This window comes from Bufo gargarizans, chromosome 1 (genome assembly GCF_014858855.1).
Source record: "Bufo gargarizans isolate SCDJY-AF-19 chromosome 1, ASM1485885v1, whole genome shotgun sequence".
NCBI classification, from domain to species: domain Eukaryota; kingdom Metazoa; phylum Chordata; class Amphibia; order Anura; family Bufonidae; genus Bufo; species Bufo gargarizans.
The window spans coordinates 754189395-754214449 of NC_058080.1; the positions used below are offsets into that span (position 1 = coordinate 754189395).

General features: G+C 46.5%; 2 protein-coding genes and 1 long non-coding RNA gene across 6 annotated transcripts in view; 1 reads left to right on the forward strand and 2 right to left on the reverse strand.

Moving 5' to 3' along the window:
- Positions 1-2584: 2584 nt before the first annotated feature.
- On the reverse strand, positions 2585-8558 carry LOC122938139 (gastrula zinc finger protein XlCGF26.1-like). 2 transcript variants are annotated; one of them, XM_044293479.1, is made up of 4 exons: positions 8510-8558; positions 8363-8427; positions 7185-7292; positions 2585-4158 (listed from the first exon to the last, which is right to left on the reverse strand). In XM_044293479.1, exons 2-4 carry the CDS (start codon positions 8394-8396, stop codon positions 2795-2797), a joined length of 1506 nt encoding a protein of 501 aa, XP_044149414.1. In that variant the 5' UTR covers positions 8397-8427; positions 8510-8558; the 3' UTR covers positions 2585-2794. The 2 variants fall into 2 exon arrangements, with proteins under 2 accessions (XP_044149414.1, XP_044149405.1); XM_044293470.1 differs by having other exon boundaries at positions 7185-7335; positions 8510-8550.
- A 174-nt stretch (positions 8559-8732) lies between these two features.
- On the reverse strand, positions 8733-18085 carry LOC122938150. The gene is made up of 3 exons (XR_006389981.1): positions 18040-18085; positions 9024-9172; positions 8733-8893 (listed from the first exon to the last, which is right to left on the reverse strand). It is a non-coding gene; the product is annotated as an uncharacterized LOC122938150 (long non-coding RNA).
- Positions 18086-20227: 2142 nt separating this feature from the next.
- The window catches only part of LOC122925173 (zinc finger protein 2-like), a 47042-nt gene continuing 42214 nt past the window's right edge, over positions 20228-25055 (forward strand). For all 3 annotated transcript variants that reach the window (XM_044276682.1, XM_044276683.1, XM_044276676.1), the window contains exon 1: positions 20228-20560. The gene's annotated coding sequence lies outside the window, so the exon portion shown is untranslated. The remainder of the gene's footprint in view (positions 20561-25055) is intronic.

Below are 25055 nucleotides of genomic sequence, written 5' to 3' on the forward strand. Positions count from 1 at the left end.
GTTAAATATGGTAAAAAGCTGTTCCAAGTAACATCCCCTGAAAAGACAAGGGGGCATTGCCTTCTTACTGTAAGAACTGTGAATCTGTGGATGAGGACATGGTTACAGCAGAAACATTGGTCAGTTTTAGATTTTTTTAAAAACTAAATGAAATTGATGCTAATAAAAATGTGCGAGTCTAACTCCCCTTTTCTAAAATTCTCGTCTCAACCTATCCCTTGGTTGAACTTGATGGACTTACCGTATTTTTCGCTTTATAAGACACACTCCCCCCCCCCCCAAAAGTGGGGGGAAAATGGCAGCGCGTCTTAAAGCGAATGCTACCATTTTTACTCTGCTGACACTGATACATAGCCGGACGCCATGCTGCACAGTGCGGCCTGCGATGTATCAGAGGGGAGGGGGGAGCGGCTGGAGGCCGGCAACTGCTGTTGGAATCACGGCGGGGCCCGGTACAGTCACTGTACTCTATTACACCGGGCCCCGCTCACAGCAGTCTTTATATATAAAGTGTAGACATGGGAGCTTTGTTAAAGTATGGCAATCCTCTGCAGTAGAGCAATCCTCTGCAGTACTCACTATCAAACTACCGTAGCAGACTGGCCGGCAGCGTAACGTCCCTCATTTCGTCACACGCCTGCTCTTCCCACTTTATTAATGAAGCAGGCGCATGAGGGAGTGAGGGACGTTACGCTGCCGGCCGGCCTGCTACGGTAGTTTGATAGTGAGTACTGCAGAGGATTGCTCTACTGCAGAGGATTGCCATACTTTAACAAAGCTCCCATGTCTACACTTTATATATAAAGACTGCTGTGAGCGGGGCCCGGTGTAAGAGTACAGTGACTGCACCGGGCCCCGACGCGATTTCAACACCAGTTGCCGGCCACCAACCCCTGTATTGGGGGTCATTATTTACACAGGGACACTGTTATGGGGCGGGGATCTGTGGATGACACATATATAGCATAAGATGCAATATATGTGTCATCCACAGATCCCCCCCAATACAGTGTCATCCACAGATATCCCCATAACAGTGCGTCATCCACAGATCCCCCCCATAAGTGTCATCAACAGACCACCATTAGTTTAAAACCCACCAAAAGCACACCTTTTGGTTCAAAATATTTTTATTCTTATTTTCCTCCTCAAAAACCTAGGTGTGTCTTATCAGGTGCGTTTTATAAATAAAAATAGTTTGAACCAAATGGTGTGCTTTTGGTGGGTTTTGAACTAATAGGGGTCTGTGGATTATGCGCTGTTATGGTGGGGGATGTGTGGATGACACACTGTTATGGGGGATCTGTGGATGACACCATTATGGGGATCTGTGGATGACACACTGTTATGGCCTGAAAACGTATTTTTTTAAATTTACTTTATTTATTGTTTTTACTGGCAAAATAGGAACCCACAGTACAGCGGGTCTATAGTACTTTGGAATATGTACACCTCTAACATGTATGTGGTGTACATGCTCCACATTTCTGCTGGGATAGGTGGCACAGTAAGATCAGTACCAGCAGGAGCACACATCCCAACTTCTGCCTGTGCCCACTCTGCTTAAACCTGGCTTAGCACATAGGTGAAGGATTTCCTGTACCAATGTGCTATACCAAGCTTTAGCTTTGTAGAGTAGGCATAGTTATAAGCTGCGATGTCTGCTCCTGCCAGTCCTAAACTCGCTGCAACCCCTATTACAGCAGAACTGTGGAGCCCATACATAAACGTGTCAGTGGTGTACAGATTCCAAAGTGCTATAGGCACTGTACCAACCAACTGGTTTGCCTTTGGGCTAGCTCCAGTATTTACCCCTTAAACCCTTTACAGGGATCTGGACTTCACGGTGGAGGAACCACCAGACCACAACCTCCCAAGATAGTCCCGGTGTGCATGGTGGCTGATCAATGGGGTCAGAGGCACCAGTGGAAATCACCAAAGGATCAGGCAATATGCGTAGTTTGAAGACAGGCCAAGGTCAGAGCAGGCAGCTTACTAGCATATCCATAACAAGTCTGAGGTCAGGGCAGAGAAAGCACATTTGCTGGTTACTAAGGACTAGGAAAACCAAAGCTTAGGCACCCTCCCACTGGATAAGGTGCCTTACCTTACATACCATGAGGCAGTCAGCCATAGGCTGGGGAAGAATTTGGATGCGTGTGCCCTGGCCCATCAAGAAGCCTCTAGTGAGAGAGACATCCTATGGACAGGTCTGGAGGCCTTCAGGAGAGTACGTAGGCTGCAGTCTGCAGAAGACACTGACATTACTGGTGACCGGGAGCACTGCCAGCTGGAAGAAGAGCAGTAGGCAGGGACTGGCTGGGAAAGTTGTGCTGAGCCCACAAGAAGGAACAGGGCAGCAACGGGCACAGGATACCAGCACAAAAGACACCCTAATCTTCAGGTGCCTATTTTGGTAATAAAACAATACAACCAAAAAATTACATTTAGGTTAATTTCAAATAAACTTGTACAAAAACATAGTTACCCTTTAACATCTAAAGGATAAAAGAAAGATCATCCAAAACAGAAGCATTGAAGCAAACATTAATAAAGATTGGTAACAAGTTATGAGACATGGTACTATTTTAATGTAAAATATTCTAGGCACACAGCTGATATATCTCTGCATTATTTGTATTCTGTTAGCTGTTTGGATGACAGACGTTTATTGGTAATTGTATGAATCTTATCATCCATTAGTCTATTATTCACTTTCCCTTTCTCTTGTAGGACATGTCTTTACTGACTGAAATCACTGACCAAAACACTGACGTGTGCATGAGGTATAATTCTAAGTGAAACAATTCCTGTATTCTAAACATGAAAATGGCTTCTCCCCTGTGTGACTTCTCTCATGCTGAACAAGATGTGATTTCTGAGTAAAACACTTCCCACACTCTGGGCATAAATATGGTTTCTCTCCTGTGTGAATTCTTTGATGTTGATCAAGATGTGATTTCTGAGTAAACAATTTCCCACATTCTGAACATGAGAATGGCTTCTTTTCAGTGTGACTCCTCTGATGTTGAACAAGATGTGATTTCACAGCGTAACATTTCCCACATTCTGAACATGAAAATGGCTTCTCTCCTGTGTGAATTTTTTGATGGTCAGCAAGATTTTTTTTAGCGCTATAACATTTCCCACATTCTGAACATGAGAATGGCTTCTCCCCTGTGTGACTTCTCTGATGTTGAACAAGATCTGACTTCTGAATAAAACATTTCCCACATTCTGAACAGGCATATGGCTTCTCCCCTGTGTGACTTCTTTGATGTGCGACAAGAGATGAATTCTGAGAAAAACATTTGCCACATTCTGGACAAGGAAATGGCTTCTCCCCCGTGTGAATTCTCTCATGTTTAACCAGATCTGATTTCTGGATAAAACATTTTCCGCATTCTGGACATGGATAGGTTTCTCCTGTGTGAATTCTTTGATGTGCAGTAAGAGCTGACTTGTGGTAAAAACACTTTCCACATACAGTGCATGAAAATGGCTTCTCCACTCTGTGAATATTTTGATGTACAACAAAGTTTGATTTCTGAGTAAAACATTTCCCACATTCTGGGCATGAAAATGGCTTCTCACCTGTGTGAATTCTCTGATGCTGAATAAGATATGATTTCTGAGTAAAACATTTCCCACATTCTGAACATGCAAATGGCTTTTCTTCTGTGTGACTTCTCTGATGCTGAATAAGATGTGATTTCACAGCGTAACATTTCCCACATTCTAAACATGAATATGGCTTCTCCCCTGTGTGAATTTTTTGATGGTTAACAAGCGACGATTTAGCGCTATAACATTTGCCACAATCTGAACATGAAAACGAGTTTTTCTTCTTTCCTGTGTGAATTTTCAGGTGTTTAACAAGAGTCACTTCCAGGGTAAAGCATTTCCCACATTCTGAACATGAAAATGGTTTCTCCCCCGTGTCCGCTCTTTGATCTGCAACACCAGTTTTGCGACTTTTATTTTTCTTAACAGTCTGAGATGAATCAGAAGATAAAAGATGTTTAAAAGGACCTGACAAAAGATCTTTGCTGTGAAGGGCCGAGGGTATATCTAAGATAATGGCATGCTCTTCATATGTATCATCTGCTTTAGAACCGGAAAATATCAGATGTCCCTCTGAGCTCCTGGTACAGTCATCTGCAAAGTAAAAAAGGTTATTATTTTTGATTACAAAGGTTAAGGCAAGTGGCAAAATTTGTTCACACTAATATATCGGAATGCATCAGTGCTACCTTCTGCAATCTAACAACCTTCACGTCAAAAAAATGCAGCTGCAGAGTAAAAACAGGGCTCCCTCCCTACCACAGAACCTCTTCTATGAGAACAGCACAAAATAAAATTGGTTCTATTACTTGCGCTTGCATAGTCTATGCATGAGCCTCTAGGTGTAATGGCCCGGTTGCTTCTATCACTGCCAAGGGACGGCTTCACAGATCTCAGCACCAGAAAACTGTTTGGGCCCTGGGAGCACAGTGCTCTCAGGAAAAGCAGCTTCAGATGCCGTGGTCACCACTAAACATGGCATCTGAGCAGTTAAATATCTGCGATCAGTGTTAATGCTAATCGCAGATATTATGCCAAGGTGTGTGCTGTGTGAAAAAATATCAGGCACTGGAAGACTATGGCACCTGCTTTGCTCTGGTGCGGGCACCTTCTTTAAAGAGATGACATACGACCACGTGTCATCAAGGGGTTTAATAGTTGGACAAGGGTGGACAATTGGACAGTGTGTAAGAAGTGGATAATGAGGAGTTCTAGAATATCTCCTGCTGCGGAATAGTAGCGCTATATAAGTGCATAAAATAAAGAACAAAAGAACAAACAGCAGGTGGTGCTACACAGATAGATTTCAGTGAATAACTCAATAGCGATAAAGTTTTTATTACATGCAATTTCAAAAGTATTCAGATCCAGGTGCTGGTTTGAAAACTGTAGAATATTTTTTGTGGGACAAACCCTTTAACTGAGTGTTCAACAGTCCAACCAGAAAGTGTGTAGTACTGCGTCATTATTCAGTTCTTGTTGTTGACCATGTAACATTATAGAAAAAGGCATAATTATTAAATTTTCCATATATCCTCAGTAGCGCTGGACAGAAGTATTGGGAGACTTTTTATAAAATCCCATTCTAAATCCATAGGCATTAATATGTAGTTGCCCTTGCAGTTATAACAACTTCCACTCTTCTGGGAAGGCTTTCTACAAGATTTTAAGATGCGTCTGTCAGAACTTTTGCTCATTCATTTAGAAGAGCATTTGTTAGGTCAGACACCGATTTTGGACAAGGGGGTCTTGTTCTACTTTATCCTAAAAGTGTTTGATGGAGTTGAGATCAGGGCTTTGTGTGGCCACTCAGGTTCTTCTGCACCAAACTCCCCCAACCCTGTCTTTATAGACCTCGCTGTGAGCACTGGGCTACAGTCATGCGGGAACAGAAAGGGGCCTTCCCCTAACTGTTCTTACAAGACTGGAATCATACACTTGTTTAAAATATCTTGTTATGCTGAAGCATTAAGATTTCCCTTTACTGGAACGAAGTCTCGAATCCGACCCATGAAACCCCCCTCCCCTCCAACACACAGCATTATACATCCTCCACCAAATTGTACAGCTGGCACAATGCAGTCAGACGGCCAACATTCTCCTGGCATTCGCTAAACCCAGACTCATCTGACCGCCAGATAGAGAAGTGTGATTGGTCTCCCACAGAAGACATTACCACTGCTCCCCAGTCCAGTGGCAGGGTGCTTTACACCACTCCAGCCAACGTTTGGCATTGTGCCATGAAGCTCCAAGCATTGCCCAGTTTTTGTGCTGATGTTAATGGCAGGGGAGGTTTTTATGCACTATGCTCCTCAGCATTTGGTGACCCTGATGTGTAACTTTGCATGGTCTCCACTTCATGGTTGAATTGCTGTGGGTCATTCCACTTCACAATAACACTCACAGGAGGTGGTGGAATATCAAGGAGGGAAGACATTTAAAAAAGTGACTTGTTACAGAAGCGGCCTCCTATTGCAGGAATGCAGTGAGCTCTTTAGAATGACCTATTCTTTTACAAATGTGTGTAAAGCCGACTGCACGGCGAGGGGCTGGATGGCAGTGGGACTGAATGAAACACGTGAACGATTAAGATGTGTGTCCCATATAGTGTATCTGCTGGTCAGACTATACATTGTCATATAAGTCCTATGTTTTCTCACAGAAAAGTGAGTGTGATCCAGGAGTTTGGTGATATAATGGCCTGGCTGTGCAAGTGCGAGTAATACAACCAGTTTTATTTCACGTAGCAAAACTGAATTAGTCCCTGGCTAGTGGTGGCAAAACAGATCACAATCTTAACATTACTTGAAAAACAATCATCTTCGGACATATTTGGACAAAAATATTCAGAATCTGTTTCCCAAATATGCACATTTATGGCACCTGAAAGATCTGGAGATACGAGTGCAAAGAGTATAATAGTAAACCAGCCATTATGATCCATGCAAATGTATTGTGACAGTGGGCCTGCCAGAGTGCAGATATGTGGCAGTATTATAACGCTGAAGGGTGAGGTGTTGGCAACCAGGGAATGAACTGTACATTGAAGCCATGGTTACGATTGTTAGAATACCTGGAAAAGGGTCTGGTTTGATGGAGTTTGGACAAAGGAGGGTGGGCTCCCAATTCCACCCATATCGTAGGCTCATTAGGGGTCAGCTGGATGGGCTCCCATTAAATGGGCAGAGATTTTCCCTCGGGCGTCTGGCTCCCAGTCTGGGGAGCGGGCAGGCAATGTAAAGTCTGAGAGAGTCATTCTATGGACGGTATGAATTGTGGGTTTGAGGTACTATGTTTAGACCAAGGACCTGATAGAGCAGGTTATGTTTAGCCAGCGCTTGGACAAGGCTCGGAATTATTTAATTTTGCTGTGACATGTAAACTGCTGTTTGCTGTGTGGACTGTGAATACAACTGGCGTGCACCCTAAGTCCTGTGTGGACTGCAACTTCTTCATGTGTGGCAGCCGAAGGCAATCTCTGTGAACTGAAGACCCACTATCTAATCCCTTACAATATATAACGGCTGGGGGTTCTCAAAGAAAGATTTTCTAGTCATCATATGGATGAATAAGTAGAATCTGTGACTCTTCTCTGCTATATTTTTAGGGTTACTACTCACCTGGGCTGTTGCCTGCAAGATTTTCCTCTTTACACTGGTCATCACCCCTGATATATGTCCCTGTAGAAATTTCCTCCTTAGACTGGTCATCACCTCTCACATATGTCTCTGTAGGATTAATATTGTTTAGAACTTTATCCCGATTCAAAAGCTATAAAACAAATATTGTAAAAGTCAGAAGACAGAGAAGTCAAAGGAATTTTCTAGATGAGTAGAAGGACAATAAATAAATGATATGACAGCAGTAGACAGAAGCAGAACAGATATTAGATCATGGCTCAAAAACAAGAACCTGTCATGGCAAGTGGGGATAAGAGGAACATCAAGAAAACAAACAACAACAGGTAAACAGACTAGGCCCCAAAGCTAGGGAGGAGGGAATGGTAACCTCCTAACAATCCCTGAGCCTCTCCCTGACTGCTGACAGTATGAGCAAGTCCTGATGGTGAACAAACTCATACGCTGGAACCTAAGCCCTGCTGACACTGTAGCAAAACCCTAACTTAAAGAGAGGGGAATGAGACAGCCGTTACCTTCCACCGTGAAGGGACCAGCGTCTCCCTGAGACCTAGCAGCAACACACGCACAAAAGGAGAAAACAGGAGAACTCAGCTTGAGATGAGCGGGAAGTAGAGGATCCACAAACAACCAGTATAGAACTCCAGAAGGAAAATATCAACCGCAAAGTCAGCAGTAAGAGTCGGACTTAAATAGAGCCTCTTACACAGCTAACGAGCAGAACCTGTGGAGATGTGGGATCCAGCCCACAACAACAAACAGAAAGGAAACACAGAAAGACCTGTCAGACTCACATGCTGCAAGTCTATCCGATCTTCTCAGATCTCTCACAGGGCAGGCAGTGACAGAACCTCATCCACATGTATATTCAGCATGACTAGACATTAAGTTTTTTGGAGTAGGGAGATCAGCTTCTGACAGACACATCCAGTGTCATTTGTCTTGGATGGAAATCCAACCTATTTGGTTGTTACTCCAAGCAGCAGTCTCCATAGCCAGAACATTGTGACAAGCTCCAAGTAATGTATATGGCCGGCTTTAATCTTGTCATCTCCACCTTTCTCATTTCACAAATATGAAACATATAATACTATGGGATGAAAGAAGACAGAACACAAGGATTTTACAGCCTACAGATCATAGGGAATACATCAATCTACCTGATGATCCTGTGGAAGAAGAGGACTGGGACATCTCTCTGGTGTCATTCTCATTCTAGATCTACCTGTAGGAGACACAAACCATGACTGAATGCATTGTTTACATACAGATAATTAAGGACAGGTGTATTTAGTTCTGTCTATTACCTGGTGATGTGAGGGGCTGGTGGTCCTCCATTATGACGTCCTTGTACAGATCCTGGTGTCCTTCTACATACTCCCACTCCTCCATGGAGAAATAGACAGTGACATCCTGACACCTTATAGGAACCTGCCAACACAATGATACAGTCATCACCCAGACCCCTCCAGTGCTGTTACTGTATAATGTCCCAGCATTCCCAGCAGTGTCACCTCTCCAGTCAGCAGCTCAATCATCTTGTGGGTAAGTTCTAGGATCTTCTGTTTGATTTCCTCATGAATCAGGGGGTGAGGTGGAGGTCTTGTGATTGGGCTCAGGGTTCTTCCCCATCCTTCATACACAGGAGCCTGACAGCGTTCACTAGAGGTCTTCTTCACCACTGTGTAATCCTGGGTATGGGGAGACACAATAATAAATATCACTACTAACATTTCCAGAGTTTGTCACCTCTACAGCCATGTCCGTCTGTTATTACCATAGATAAGAATGGTGTAATGTGACATCATCAGAATCTCTCACCTCTCCAGTAAGTTGGAAGAGTATCTCTAGGGTGAGATTTATTATCATCTCTGCCATCTTGTCTCTGTCCCTATCCATCCTTGATGGGTCAGTCAGTAAAATTTTCTTATATAAAAGATATCAAGGAGACAAGTCTATATTGTAGGAACCTGAATGGAAACGAGATAAAAAAAATGTAAAAAATGCACATTGTGGTTTGGTCAAACTTCTTACACCATGACATAGTTATTAGAGATGAACACATTTCCTGAAATTAATTTAGAGTTCTGTCCTGTCCAGGTCTGAATAACTTCAACCCTAATCAAAAATGCATAACAATTGCATAACACTCTGGACTCTCTAGGACTATATTTAACACCTTTTAAGTTTTTTAATGCCACGACAGCAGTAGTAATATCAAAGTAACACTGACCTATACGGCTGTGGGTAAACGAATGGCAACCAGTGATAGCAAATATCCTGTTTCATAGCAAACTGCTGGATTTTGATGCTTTTTTAAATAAAATAAATTCCCTTTTTGGCAGAAGCAGATACCTGCGGGTGTTTATACAGTTGCAAGAAAACGTATGTGAACCCTTTGGAATGATCTGGATTTCTGCACAAATTGATCATAAAATGTGATCTGATCTTCATCTAAGTCACAACAATAGACAATCACAGTCTGCTTAACTAATAACACACAAAGAATTAAATATTACCATGTTTCTATTGAACACACCATGTAAACATTCACAGTGCAGGTGGAAAAAGTATGTGAACCCTTGGATTTAACCGCCTCCGGACCGCCTAACGCAGATGTGCGGTCCGGAGGCGGCAGCGCTGCGCACAACGACGCATATACGCGTCATCTCGCGAGACGCGAGATGACGCGCTATGCGGCCCGCGCATGCGCAGTTCGGGCCGGAATTTCGTAGAGGACCATTTCGTCAGCAACCTGCCAGCCAATGATCGCGGCTGGCAAGCTGATGATTTTCAAAAAATCCAATCACAGAGCCAGATATCAGATCATATTTGTAAATATGATCTGTTATATGGCTGCCTGCTCCTCTGCTGGTTCTTTTCGTCGGTTGGATCCAGCAGAGGAGCAGGCTACACAGTGAGTACACCAAACACTACACTATAGCCCCTGATCACCACCCTGAACCCCAATTAACCCTTTGATCACCCCTTTGTCAATCACTAGTGAAAGGAAAAAAGTGATCAGTGTAAACTGTCACTTTTTTTTTTCACTGGTATTGACCGTTAGGTTTCAGTATAGTTTAGGTCCCTTGGTTAGGTAGTTAGCGATCAGTTAGCGCCCAGCCCACCGCACCGCAGTCCGTTATTCGCTGATTAGTGTATCGCTAATCAGCATTTGTACTTTTATAGTATCTGGAAGTGATCAAAACTGATCACGGTCAGATCTATAATTGTATTAGTGTCACTTTAGTTCGCCCTCCACCCAAAACGCAGTGTTTGCCCGATCAGGCCTGATCGGTCGCCCACACGTGCGTTCGCCCACGCCCGCCCCACCGCAGTGGCAAAAAAAATTTTTTTTTTGATCACTGCACAATCAGTTTACACGCACTGCGGCGATAAAAAAATCAGTTTTGATATTTTTTATCAACCGCAGCGGCCTCCGGTACTTCGCTAGCCTCCCCTTTGTAAGACAGGCTTGCTTTTTTTTTCTTGGGTAGTCTCAGGGAATACCCCTAAATTTAGTTGCCCACATGTCTAACAGGGGGTATTCCTCTGAAGAGGCCTACAGGCTTCTGACCCAGTCGGATGAGGAGTGGGAACCCTCATCTGATGAATCCAGCGGGTCAGAATACGAACCTGTAGAAAGCAGTGGCTCTCTGACCCAAAGTTCGGACGAGGAGGCTGAGGTCCCTGATAGCACCAGGCGTACCCGGCCCCGTGTCGCTAGACCACAGGTTGCGCAGGATCCGCTTCAAGAGCAGCAGAGTGGGGCTGGTGCTGTCGGATTACGTGGTGAGGCATACACCAGCAGCCCAGCCCTCCCTGGACCTAGTACCAGCACTGCCGTACAACCTGGTGAAGTGGCGAGCACCAGAAGGGCAGTTGAAGCTGGTACGGTGGCACGTGCAGTAGTGACCCCGTCACAGCCACCGCAAAGACGTGCCCGTAGAGCCCCTAGAATCCCTGAGGTGCTGGCAAACCCTGATTGGCAGTCCCCAACTTCAGCCGCACCTGTAGTTTTCCCTTTCACTGCCCAGTCTGGAGTTCGGGTTGAGACAGCTCAGATCGGTTCGGCCCTGGGATTTTTTGAGCTGTTCTTGACTGCGGAGCTCTTAGACATAGTTGTGGCCGAAACAAACAGGTATGCCACACAATTTATCACCGCTAACCCGGGAAGCTTTTATGCCCAGCCTTTCCGGTGGAAACCAGTCCAAGTTTCCGAAATTAAAACTTTTCTGGGCCTCCTCCTCAACATGGGCCTGACAAAAAAGCATGAATTGCGGTCATATTGGTCCACGAACCCAATTCATCACATGCCCATGTTCTCTGCTGCTATGTCCAGGGCACGTTTTGAGGCCATCCTGCGTTTCCTGCACTTTAGCGACAACACCGCCTCCCGTCCCAGAGGCCACCCTGCTTTTGACCGGCTCCACAAAATTCGGCCCCTCATAGACCATTTCAACCAGAAATTTGCAGATTTGTATACCCCAGAGCAAAACATCTGCGTAGACGAGTCCCTTATACATTTTACCGGGCGCCTTGGCTTCAAACAATACATTCCAAGCAAGCGCGCCCGGTATGGGGTCAAATTGTATAAGCTCTGTGAAAGGGCCACAGGCTATACCCACAAATTTCGGATCTATGAGGGAAAAGATCAGACCCTGGAGCCAGTCAGTTGCCCTGACTACCTGGGGAGCAGTGGGAAGACAGTTTGGGACTTGGTGTCACCCATATTCGGCAAGGGGTACCATCTTTATGTGGACAATTTTTACACAAGTGTGGCCCTCTTTAGGCATTTGTTTCTAGAACGGATTGGCGCCTGTGGTACCGCGCGAACTAGTCGCGCGGGCTTCCCCCAACAGCTCATTACCACCCGTCTTGCAAGGGGGCAGAGGGCCGCACTGTGTAACGAAGAACTGCTCGCGGTGAAATGGAGAGACAAGCGTGACGTTTACATGCTCTCCTCCATTCACGCAGACACGACAATACTAATTGAGCAAGCAACCCGTGTCATTGAAAAGCCCCTCTCAGTCCACGACTATAATTTGCTCATGGGAGGGGTGGACTTCAATGACCAGATGTTGTCTCCGTATTTAGTTTCCCGCAGAACCAGACGCTGGTATAGGAAGGTGTCTGTATATTTAATTCAATTGGCTCTGTATAATAGTTTTGTTCTCTACAGTAAGGCTGGGAGAACTGGATCCTTCCTCAAATTTCAGGAAGAGATCATCGAGAACCTCCTGTACCCAGGAGGTTCCGTGGCCCCATCCACCAGTGTAGTTAGCCGTCTACACGAGCGACATTTCCCCAATGTCGTTCCTGGTACCTCAACCCAACAGTCACCCCGAAAAAGATGTCGTGTCTGTAGCAGGAGTGGAATAAGGCGTGACACCCGCTATTTCTGTCCTGACCACCCTGCCCTATGCTTTGGAGAGTGTTTCCGGAAGTACCACTCACAGGTACACTATTAGCATAGGGATCATCTCACCAGGACAGGCACACAGGGCTATTAGGGCCCATTCACTCACACAGCTGCTGCAAACGTCTCCTTTCACATGGGACAAAGTGCATAACGCACTTCGCCACATCTTTGGGCGATTTGCGCTTTGCACATTGACCCATGGGGAAGGAGAGGTTTGTTCTATAAAGGTAAAAAAAAAAAACAAACACCAGTAAGCAAAAAGGTTAATGTTCAGTTAAAAAAGTTAAAGTTTATATATTCTGTTCCAAAGTTAATAAAATTATTGCGTTGTGGCCTGGTTTTTTCATTTTTTTTTTTTACCTTCCAGGTGGACCAACCGATCGATCAGCTGCAGCACTGATGTGCATTCTGACAGAAGCATTGCGCTGCTGTCAGATTACACGTAAGTCGGTGTATGCGGCGCTGCAAGACGAGATTTCTACTCTGCAGTAACAGATACGTTTGCCAAGGCATACGAGCTGAGGAGGAGGCGGCGTTCCTATGCTTTGGCAAACACTTTGTATATATAAAAAAAATAAAAAATCCCGGCAATGATTTATTCATCCACATCGATTGATGTGAATGGAGAAATCGGGTTTGCCAGGGCATACGAGCTAAGTGGGTATGGATGTTGGGCGGAGCTCCTATGTCCTGGCAGACGCCTTTCCCCTCCATTTATTTTTTTTTGGCAGAGATTTTTTCATCCACATTGATCGATGCGAATGAAGAAATCTGTGCCGTTCATTTTTTTCTTTCAGCCCAGAGGCTGAACGGAAAAAAAAATCTCATTACCTGTATGCTCAATATAAGGAGAATAGCAGAAACTCCTAATGCTGGCCATACATGTAATGATTGCGGAGACCCTCAAATGCCAGGGCAGTACAAACACCCCACAACTGACCCCATTTTGGAAAGAAGACACCCCAAGGTATTTGCTGAGGGGCATATTGAGTCCATGAAAGATTTAAATTTTTGTCCTAAGTTAGCGGAAAGTGAGACTTTGTGAGAAAAAAAAAAAATAAATATCAATTTCCGCTAACTTATGCGAAAAAAGAAAATTCTATGAACTCGCCAGGCCCCTCATTGGATACCTTGGGGTGTCTTCTTTCCAAAGTGGGGTCACATGTGGGATATTTATACTGCCCTGGCTTTTTAGGGGCCCGAAAGCGTGAGAAGAAGTCTGGGATCCAAATGTCTAAAAATGCCCTCCTAAAAGGAATTTGGTCCGCTTTGCGCATCTAGGCTGCAAAAAAGTGTCACACATCTGGTATCGCCGTACTCAGGAGAAGTTGGGGAATGTGTTTTGGGGTGTCATTTTACATATACCCATGCTGGGTGAGAAAAATATATTGGTCAAATGCCAGCTTTGTATAAAAAAATTGGAAAAGTTGTCTTTTGCCAAGATATTTCTCTCACCCAGCATGGGTATATGTAAAATGACACCCCAAAACACATTTCCCAACTTCTCCTGAGTATGGCGATACCAGATGTGTCACACTTTTTTGCAGCCAAGGTGGGCAAAGGGGCACATATTCCAAAGTGCACCTTTCGGATTTCTCCGGTCATTTTTTACACATTTTGATTGCAAAGTTCTTCTCACACATTTGGGCCCCTAAATTGCCATGGCAGTATAACTACGCCACAAGTGACCCCATTTTGGAAAGAAGACACCCCAAGGTATTCTGTGAGGGGCATGGTGAGTTCCTAGAATTTTTTTATTTTTTGTCGCAAGTTAGTGGAATATGAGACTTTGTAAGAAAAAAAATAAAATAAAAAATCATCATCATTTTCCGCTAACTTGTGACAAAAAATAAAAAGTTCTATGAACTCACTATGCCCATCAGCGAATACCTTAGGGTGTCTACTTTCCGAAATGGGGTCATTTGTGGGGTTTTTCTACTGTTTGGGCATTGTAGAACCTCAGGAAACATGACAGGTGCTCAGAAAGTCAGAGCTGCTTCAAAAAGCGGAAATTCACATTTTTGTACCATAGTGTGTAAACGCTATAACTTTTACCCAAACCATTTTTTTTTTTGCCCAAACATTTTTTTTTATCAAAGACATGTAGAACAATAAATTTGCCGAAAAATTTATATATGGATGTCGTTTTTTTTGCAAAATTTTACAGCTGAAAGTGAAAAATGTCATTTTTTTGCAAAAAAAATCGTTACATTTTGATTAATAACAAAAAAAGTAAAAATGTCAGCAGCAATAAAATACCACCAAATGAAAGCTCTATTAGTGAGAAGAAAAGGAGGTAAAATTCATTTGGGTGGTAAGTTGCATGACCGAGCAATAAACGGTGAAAGTAGTGTAGTGCCGAAGTGTAAAAAGTGCTCTGGTCATGAAGGGGGTTTCAGCTAGCGGGGTTGAAGTGGTTAATAACTGGTTGAACCTCCTTTGGCAGCAATAACTTCAACCAAACGTTTCCTGTAGTTGCAGATCAGACGTGCACAACGGTCAGGAGTAGTTCTTGACCATTCCTCTTTACAGAACTGTTTCAGTTCAGCAATATTCTTGGGATGTCTGGTGTGAATCGCTTTCTTGAGGTCATGCCACAGCATCTCAATCGGGTTGAGGTCAGGACTCTGACTGGGCCACTCCAGAAGGTGTATTTTCTTCTGTTTAAGCCATTCTGTTGTTGATTTACTTCTATGCTTTGGGTCATTGTCCTGTTGAAACACCCATCTTCTGTTGAGCTTCAGCTGGTGGACAGATGGCCCTAAGTTCTCCTGCAAAATGTCTTGATAAACTTGGGAATTCATTTTTTCTTCGATGATAGCAATCCGTCCAGGCCCTGACGCAGCAAAGCAGCCCCAAACCATGATGCCCCCACCACCATACTTCACAGTTGGGATGAGGTTTTGATGTTGGTGTGCTGTGCCTCTTTCTCCACACATAGTGTTGTGTGTTTCTTCCAAACAACTCAACTTTGGTTTCATCTGTCCACAGAATATTTTGCCAGTACTGCTGTGGAACATCCAGGTGCTCTTGTGCAAACTGTAAACGTGCAGCAATGCTTTTTTTGGACAGCAGTGGCTTCCTCTGTGGTATCCTCCCATGAAATCCATTCTTGTTTAGTGTTTTACGTATCGTAGATTCGCTAACAGGGATGTTAGCATATGCCAGAGACTTTTGTAAGTCTTTAGCTGACACTTTAGGATTTTTCTTCACCTCATTGAGCAGTCTGCGCTGTGCACTTGCAGGTCTTTACAGGACGGCCACTCCTAGGGAGAGTAGCAGCAGTGCTGAACTTTCTCCATTTATAGACAATTTGTCTTACCGTGGACTGATAAACAGCAAGGCTGTAACGGGGTGCCGAAGGCGCACTCAGTCTCCCATCAGCCACAGACCTGCTGCTTAGCTTCAGATCTGTGTTTGACCTCGTTCCCAGGGTGGCTTTTCTAGCTGGGAGGCTCCCTGCTCCTAGGTATGCCTTGAGCGCCGAGCTGATCACTCGGTGCTCGACTGGTTGGTCTGTCGGTCATGTGACGCTGGCCACGTCACATGATCCTCACTCCCCACTATAAATACAGGCAGCCTGCTGGCCACAGGTTGCCTGTTAATTTAGGTTCCTGGTGTTTGTTAGATACCTGTATTCTTACCTGATCCTGTTCCCTGACGATTCTTTGCCTGCTCCTCCTGTACTGCGCATTCCTGCTGGTATTTTGACCTCGGCTTCCACCTGACTATTCTTTGCAGACTCCTTTGGTACCTCGACTCTCCTGGTATTTATGACCCCGGCTTCTCCTGACCATTCTTTGCTTATGCCTCTGTACTGGCTTGTCCTCTTGGTTTTGACCCGGTCTGTTCACTATCCGTTATTTGTCTGGTCTGTCCTTCCCGCACGTATCCTAAGTTAAGGACTGCCGTCCAGTTGTCCCCTGTCATCAGGACTCGTGAGGCAAGTAGGCAGGGCCAGGTGTGAGGGTGGAGCGCACTGGTCACTATCCTCCCCCCTGTGTGTGTGTGGACGGGACCTTTCCAGCTTTATGCAAGTCAACAATTCTTAATCGTACTGTAGGTCTTCTGAGAGCTCTTTTGTGCGAGGCATCATTCACATCAGGCAATGCTTCTTGTGAAAAGCAAACCCAGAACTGGTGTGTGTTTTTATAGGGCAGCTGTAACCAACACCTCCAATCTCATCTCATTGATTGGACTCCAGTTGGCTGACACCTCACTCCAATTAGCTCTTGCAGATGTCATTAGTCTAGGGGTTCACATACTTTTTCCACCTGCACTGTGAATGGTTACATGGTGTGTTCAATAAAAACATGGTAACATTTAATTCTTTGTGTGTTATTAGTTAAGCAGACTGTGATTGTCTATTGTTGTGACTTAGATGAAGATCAGATCACATTTTATGACCAATTTGTGCAGAAATCACTATCATTCCAAAGGGTTCACATACTTTTTCTTGCAACTGTAGGTAGTAATAACAGCAGTATTATAGGTAGTAGCAACAGAACAGTACGGAACATGATGAACAAGCCTACAGATGTGTGGTTGTATATGGGGAGTAGTAGTGGCGGTAGTAGAAGCAGTGGCATAGGAGAGGACCTGGTCACTCAGGTGATGCGTAGCCATTTGCTAATGTGCGTCACGTTGAAGCAATTGAAAAACTGTTCCATCAAGTTCAGGAAACTGTATCTGCAGCTGCTGCTGATTGTGCTACGGCCAACCACATTCTCACAGGCAGATGACATGAGTCCAATATAAAAGCAATATAATTGTGATGCACCGCATTACATCAGGCATACTAGTCTGCGATCAACTAAACTTTACTTTAAAATATAATATTAAAGGGCATCTGTCAGCAGTTTTGTACCTATGACACTGGCTGACCTTGTACATGGGCGCTTGGCAGCTTACGGCATCTGTGTTGGCCCCATATTCATATGTGCCCGCATTGCTAAGATAAGTGATGATGAGCCTCTAGGAGCAATGGGGGCGTTGCCATTACACATAGAGTCTCCACTATATCGGCAACTGTTACTCTGAAAGTAATAGATACTTTCATTCAATTACCTATGATAACAGCTGTACAATAATAGACCCCCAGCTGCCATAACAATGAAACTCAAGGGACGGGAGAACAACCAGAGGACAAAGAAAAATTGCAAATGGCATGTGAGAGGTTAAAGGATGGCGTTGGGAGTGTTCTCCAACCCCGGTCACTGCAAGCGGGGGTCAGCTGTATAACAAGGCAAGCACCTGCGGCGTATGGAGGGGGTCAGCTCCTGAGCCACTCCATACACCCCTTACTGACCAGTGACAAAAATGCACATCAGCAGTCCTTAAAGGGTTAAAACACAGTACGTTCCTCATCACATGACCTAAACCCCCAGAACCCACACACTCCAGGCTTTACAGTACCTCCTCCTGCATAGCAGCCGGGTGCAGGGTCTTAGGATACAGCTCTTCTGATGAGGTCATGGTCATGTGATCAGTTATCTCTGTGGGAGGGGTCAGGAGTCACATGACCAGGCTTTTATATTTATCTACAAATGCAGAAGCCAAGTGGACGAAAGGACCTTTGGTGATGTCAGGACCATGTCACCATGTGTAGGCGGAGCCAATCGAGTATAGGATTTAGCCTTTACTCATTAAATGCTTTTTGATAAAAAGAAGTGCGCCCTCATGAGGTGATAGAGATGTCTGCGTCGCCTGAGACATACACATCTGTACTGCTCCACACACACACGGCTCTGCACCGTATACATTGCACACACGGCTCTGCACCGTATACATTGCACACACGGCTCTGCACCGTATACATTACACACACAGCTCTGCACCGTATACATTACACACACAGCTCTGCACCGTATACATTACACACACAGCTCTGCACCGTATACATTACACACACGGCTCTGCACCGTATACATTACACACACGGCTCTGCACCGTATACATTACACACACAGCTCTGCACCGTATACATTACACACACAGCTCTGCACCGTATACATTACACACACAGCTCTGCACCGTATACATTACACACACAGCTCTGCACCGTATACATTACACACACAGCCCTGCACGTATACATTACACACAGCTCTGCACCGTATACATTACACACACAGCTCTGCACCGTATACATTACACACAGAGCTCTGCACCGTATACATTACACACACAGCTCTGCACCGTATACATTACACACACGGCTCTGCACCGTATACATTACACACACAGCTCTGCACCGTATACATTACACACACAGCTCTGCACCGTATACATTACACACACAGCTCTGCACCGTATACATTACACACACAGCTCTGCACCGTATACATTACACACACGGCTCTGCACCGTATACATTACACACACGGCTCTGCACCGTATACATTACACACACAGCTCTGCACCGTATACATTACACACACAGCCCTGCACCGTATACATTACACACACAGCTCTGCACCAAACACATTACACACACAGCTCTGCACCGTATACATTACACACACAGCTCTGCACCTTATACAATACACACACGGCTCTGCACCGTATACATTACACACAGCTCTGCACCGTATACATTACACACACAGCTCTGCACCAAACACATTACACACACAGCTCTGCACCGTATACATTACACACACAGCTCTGCACCTTATACAATACACACACGGCTCTGCACCGTATACATTACACACACAGCTCTGCACCGTATACATTACACACACAGCACTGCACCGTATACATTACACACACAGCTCTGCACCGTATACATTACACACACAGCTCTGCACCGTGTACATTACACACACAGCTCTGCACCGTATACATTACACGCACAGCTCTGCACCGTATACATTACACACACATCTCTGCACCGTATACATTACACACACAGCTCTGCACCGTATACATTACACACACAGCCCTGCACCGTATACATTACACACACAGCTCTGCACCGTATACATTACACACACAGCTCTGCACCGTATACATTACACACACAGCTCTGCACCATATACATTACACACACAGCTCTGCACGTATACATTACACACACGGCACTGCACCGTATACATTACACAGACAGCTCTGCACCGTATACATTACACACACATCTCTGCACCGTATACATTACACGCACGGCCCTGCACCGTATACATTACACACACGGCTCTGCACCGTACACATTACACACACAGCCCTGCACCGTATACATTACACACACAGCTCTGCACCGTATACATTACACACACAGCTCTGCGCGTACACATTACACTCACGGCTCTGCACGTATACATTACACACACAGCCCTGCACTGTATACATTACACACACAGCTCTGCACCGTATACATTACACGCACAGCTCTGCACCGTACACATTACACACACAGCTGTAAAGGGTTACATTGCGCTGACTTATACTGTTTAGTTCTGTTTGCTGTGATATACTGTATATCCTGCTCATTTGCACTGTGTTTGCACTGCACTGTGGAAAGGGTTAATGAACACAGAGACTTCCGGACTTTCCAGCTCATGTAATTTTCCACTGTTACCAGGAGGGTTAAAGAGGAGGGAAAACCAGACCTTGTTTACACCAAATCCAGACAACTGACCTTTCCAATGTCTGGTTTAGCTGTTATTATGTCTGAAGCTGGGAGGGAGAGGGAGGCCTTTCTCCAGCAGAGAACCTTCTTCTGCTCGGGAGGAGACTGCAGAAGCCAGCTCAGTGCACCGCTTGTAGCGTTCCTGCAGTAAAGAAGCTCCCTGGTTACTGCAGACCCTGACTCTCTGGACTGATTTCCCATTGGGGTGCACCACGCCTTACCATCCCTTCTGGAGAGCAGCAACACGTGGTGACACCTCGACGGTGTTGGGGGGGACCCAGCCCCAGTGGAACAAGACAGCCAGTGGTGAGTACAGGAACACCCCAGCCTGAACCAGCCCCATAATAGCATCTGCAAATGTAAGTGCTCCCCTTGTGGGGTCTAATACAAGGGACTGTGCTAGTGAGACTGGATCCTGCATTAAGCCTCATTCACACGTCAGCTCATGTATCCATTCATTTTAATGTGTGTATTCACACATCCATGTTTTACCACGGTCCGTGGTTTTAGCACGGGAGCATTTTCTTTTTTGTCTGTCTTCGTGGATCCATCACGCCCATTATAGTCTATGGCTCCATGAAAACCACGGATGCAATACAGATGCCACCCCTGTTTCATGGATCATTAGGAAGAGATGCAAAATTTCAGCTGCACAGAGATGACACACGGATCCTTCCAGGACATCTTCACGGAGGCATCACTAACCACTTTTTCACATATTTGAGCATGGACATGTGAATGAGGCTTTCCTAGCTGGAGAACTGGGAGGTACTCTCTCTCCTTGGGGAGAGAGCGCCTTAAATGGCGTGAGGAGACTTACAGGCCATACATGCTCCTGTGGTATTCTGGGAAGAAAGGAATGCAAATGAGCTCTTAACAAGGTCCGCCTCTAATGCCACCAGATGTAAGGCAGCTATCCTATAAGTCAATGTTTGACCCTCTAAATAGACCTTGAGACATGATGGATAAAAACTAAGCCAGCACCTCATCTGCAGGCAGCTGTTTCGGGGTGATTGTCCCTCATCAGTGCAGAGCAGAGAGTACTGGCTTCACTGGGTGAGAGGCCCATCAGTGCCTTAATTGGCGTGAGGAGAATTATAGGTCATACACGCTCCTCCAGAACAGTGATGGCCAGTTCGCAGTGTTCGCCGGCGAACACATGCGGGCTGCCATCTTGACTTACAAGTCCGGCGATACAAAGGTAAGCCCTTACCTGTGCCGGGAGACGGTCTGAAATCAAATGCCGTCACTGGAAGTAGGCAGTTCCGAGAACAGCCGCCGGGGGCCTTCATCGGGCTGTTCTCGGAACTGCCTGCTCCCGGTGACCGCATTTGTTTCAGACCGGCTCCCGGCACAGGTAAGGGCTTACCTGTGTATCGCCAAACTTGTGAGTCAAGATGGCAGCCCGCATGTGCTCTGGAATTCTGTGAAGAACTCTCTGCTCTGCACTGCTGAGGGGCAATCACTCCGAAACAGCTGTCTGCAGATGAGGTGCTGGCTTAGTTATTATCCGTCATGTCTCAAGGCCTATTTAAAGGGTTAAACATCGATTTATAGGATAGCTGCCTTACATCTGTAAGGCGGAGCTTGTTAAGATATGATCAGCACTCCGTGTGCCGTCCGCAACATGTCCTATTCTTGTCCGCATTATGGACAAAGATAGGACTGTTCTATTAGGGGCCGGACGTTCCGTTTCGCAAAATACGGAATGCACACAGCCACTATCCGTGTTTTGCACATCCACAATTTGCAGACCGCAACACAGGCTACGGTCGTGTGCATGAGGCCTTATTGTGCTGCTGTACTTTGCTGCCATGTCAGTGGACAGAGACTCTGATTTGCCCGCTAGTCCTGCTCCAACAATACCCTTGTTAGTACCATACTTTTTGGCGCACCATGGTTACTTAAGTATGGAGGAGAGCCTACAGGTCTCAAAGACTTTAAACATCAAATGAGTGCCATTTACAAGATGACTCCGCTTAACCCTTTCAGCCCCAGAGGGTTTTTAGTTTTTGCGTTTTCGTTTTTTTAACTCCCTGCCTTTCCAGGGCCATAACTTTTTTTTTTTTTTCTATTCACATAGCCGTATGAGGGCTTGTTTTTTTGCGGGACAAGTTGCACTTTCTAATTCCACCTTCTAATATTACATAAGATGTAGTAGGGAGCTGGAAAAAAAATTCCAAATGGGGGTAAGATTGGAAAAATAACAGTTCTGCAACATTTTTATGGATTTAGTTTTTACAGCGTTCCCTATATGGTAAAACGGAATGCTTAATTTCATTCTCCAGGTCAGTGTGATTACGGCGATACCACATATGTGTAGTTTTTCTTCAATTAAAAAAAAAATATAGCCATATTCTGACTATTCTGTACTTTTCCACTGATACCATTTTGGGGTAAGTGGAAGGCTGAAAAGTCAGCCTGAATTTGTGGGAGGGGCATCTTACCTTCTTAAGCTCCAACCCCCAGCTCCTCAGGGCGCTTCTGTTCATACCTGGATAAGGAGTCGCTTGCTCTGGTACTGCATCCGTGCACGTCGTAAGTTGCTTCATCTGCTTTGTTTCGTTTTCCATACACCGCCGTTCACGTCTTCAGGAGAGGTAAATAACGTGCGATGATGCTCCCTGCTCCACAAGGGCTCCTCCAGCGGCGGTCACACACTTCCGGCTCTCTGGGTCAGCGCCGATATACATCCCTGGTCCAAGCAATTTTCACCTCCCTCCTGAGGCAGCAAGGGGGGCAGGGTCTGGCCTGCGGGTTACCCCCTCCACAGGGCCTCCCTCGTCCTGTCTTTTGCTTGGGCGCCGTTGCAGCCCGGCATGTGATCCAGCGTGGAGCGCACGCTGGAAATCCTCCGCCGGGCCTGGGCTCCTGGTCACGTGTTCGGCGTGCGTTCCAGAGTGGAGCGCACGCCGGAATCTTCACTCAGGCCCGGCGGACTTAATCAACCTGGCGGCTCCAGTGCGGCAGCGCCAGTATAGGTAAATTCTGTCCCCACTGGGTTACAAAAGCCTCCGGCCCGGGCCCCATGTTCCAAACCTCCGGGGTCCAGATCAACGAGGTTTTTGGAGTGAAACACACGCCGACTCTTGCCCTACACCCAGTTCGCCCGCCCCACTTACTACTCGGGACGGGTGGGCCCCGTCCCCCAGTCCACCCGGTCACCCCCCTGCACATTTCCATCACGAACCATCTACTTCCGGGGCTAGATGGCGGTGCGTTCCAGGGTGGAACGCACGTCAAAACAGGCCATATAGGAAGTAAATAGGGGTATCTAGCCCCTGGGCAACAACGGCCCATGTCTACAAACAGCCGAAAAAAATTAAAATAAATAAAAATAAAACCTCAGCAGGATTATCCAACAACCAGCCATCTCATACGCGCTCCCGCCGTGCCACACAGCGCCATATAGGGGGAGGGCTCCCGGGCCCCCGCTGGGCTGGAAGGGCGCTAGTTTCCGTGCGGCGGCCAAAGAGAGCTGGGGGTATCACCACGAGTAGGCTAGGTCGTTATCACACGCCATACGCGACCAGCGGTCACTAAACGCTCACTGCAGTCATCTGTCCTATGGTGGCGACAGGGCCACATGATATATGTATGTGCTTTCACGTTATATGCTGTTGTCTCCCTGCTCTACTGGTTCGCCCAGGCTCTCATCTACCTCTGCCTCCTGGATCGCAACTACCTCTGTCTCCTGGTTCGCCCAGGCTCATACCTACCTCTGCCTCCTGGATCGCCCAGGCTCACACCTACCTCTCTGCATCCTGGATCGCCCAGGCTCACACCTACCTCTGTCTCCTGGATCGCCCAGGCTCACACCTACCTCTCTGCATCCTGGATCGCCCAGGCTCGCAACTACCTCTGCCTCCTGGATCGCCCAGGCTCATACCTACCTCTGCCTCCTGGATCGCCCAGGCTCGCACCTACCTCTGCCTCCTGGATCGCCCAGGCTCGCACCTACCTCTGTCTCCTGGATCGCCCAGGCTCGCACCTACCTCTGTCTCCTGGATCGCAACTACCTCTGTCTCCTGGTTCGCCCAGGCTCATACCTACCTCTGCCTCCTGGATCGCCCAGGCTCGCACCTACTTCTGTCTCCTGAATCGCCCAGGCTCACACCTACCTCTGTCTCCTGGATCGCCCAGGCTCACACCTACCTCTGTCTCCTGGATCGCCCAGGCTCACACCTACCTCTGTCTCCTGGATCACCCAGGCTCACACCTACCTCTCTGCATCCTGGATCGCCCAGGCTCGCAACTACCTCTGCCTCCTGGATCGCCCAGGCTCATACCTACCTCTGTCTCCTGGTTCGCCCAGGCTCATACCTACCTCTGCCTCCTGGATCGCCCAGGCTTGCACCTACCTCTGCCTCCTGGATTGCCCAGGCTTGCACCTACTTCTGTCTCCTGGATCGCCCAGGCTCACACCTACCTCTGTCTCCTGGATCGCCCAGGCTCACACCTACCTCTGTCTCCTGGATCGCCCAGGCTCACACCTACCTCTGTCTCCTGGATCGCCCAGGCTCACACCTACCTCTGCCTCCTGGATCGCCCAGGCTCACTCCTACCTCTGTCTCCTGGTTCGCCCAGGCTCATACCTACTTCTGCCTCCTGGTTCGCCTAAGCTCGCACCTACCTCTGTCTCCTGGTTCACCCAGGCTCACACCTACCTCTGCCTCCTGGATCGCACCAGGCTCACTCCTACCTTTGTCTCCTGGTTCGCCCAGGCTCATACCTACTTCTGTCTCCTGGTTCACCCAGGCTCACACCTACCTCTGTCTCCTGGTTCACCCAGGCCTGTCAT

Coding starts and splice junctions, on each gene's coding strand:
- LOC122938139 (XM_044293470.1), bottom strand. CDS start 8,540: ATGGAGGACCACCAGCCCCTCACATCACCAG. Junction 7,336..8,362: donor TTCTTCCACAGGATCATCAG/GTAGATTGATGT, acceptor TTTGTTTTATAG/CTTTTGAATCGGGATAAAGT. Junction 4,159..7,184: donor TCTTGCAGGCAACAGCCCAG/GTGAGTAGTAAC, acceptor TTTACTTTGCAG/ATGACTGTACCAGGAGCTCA.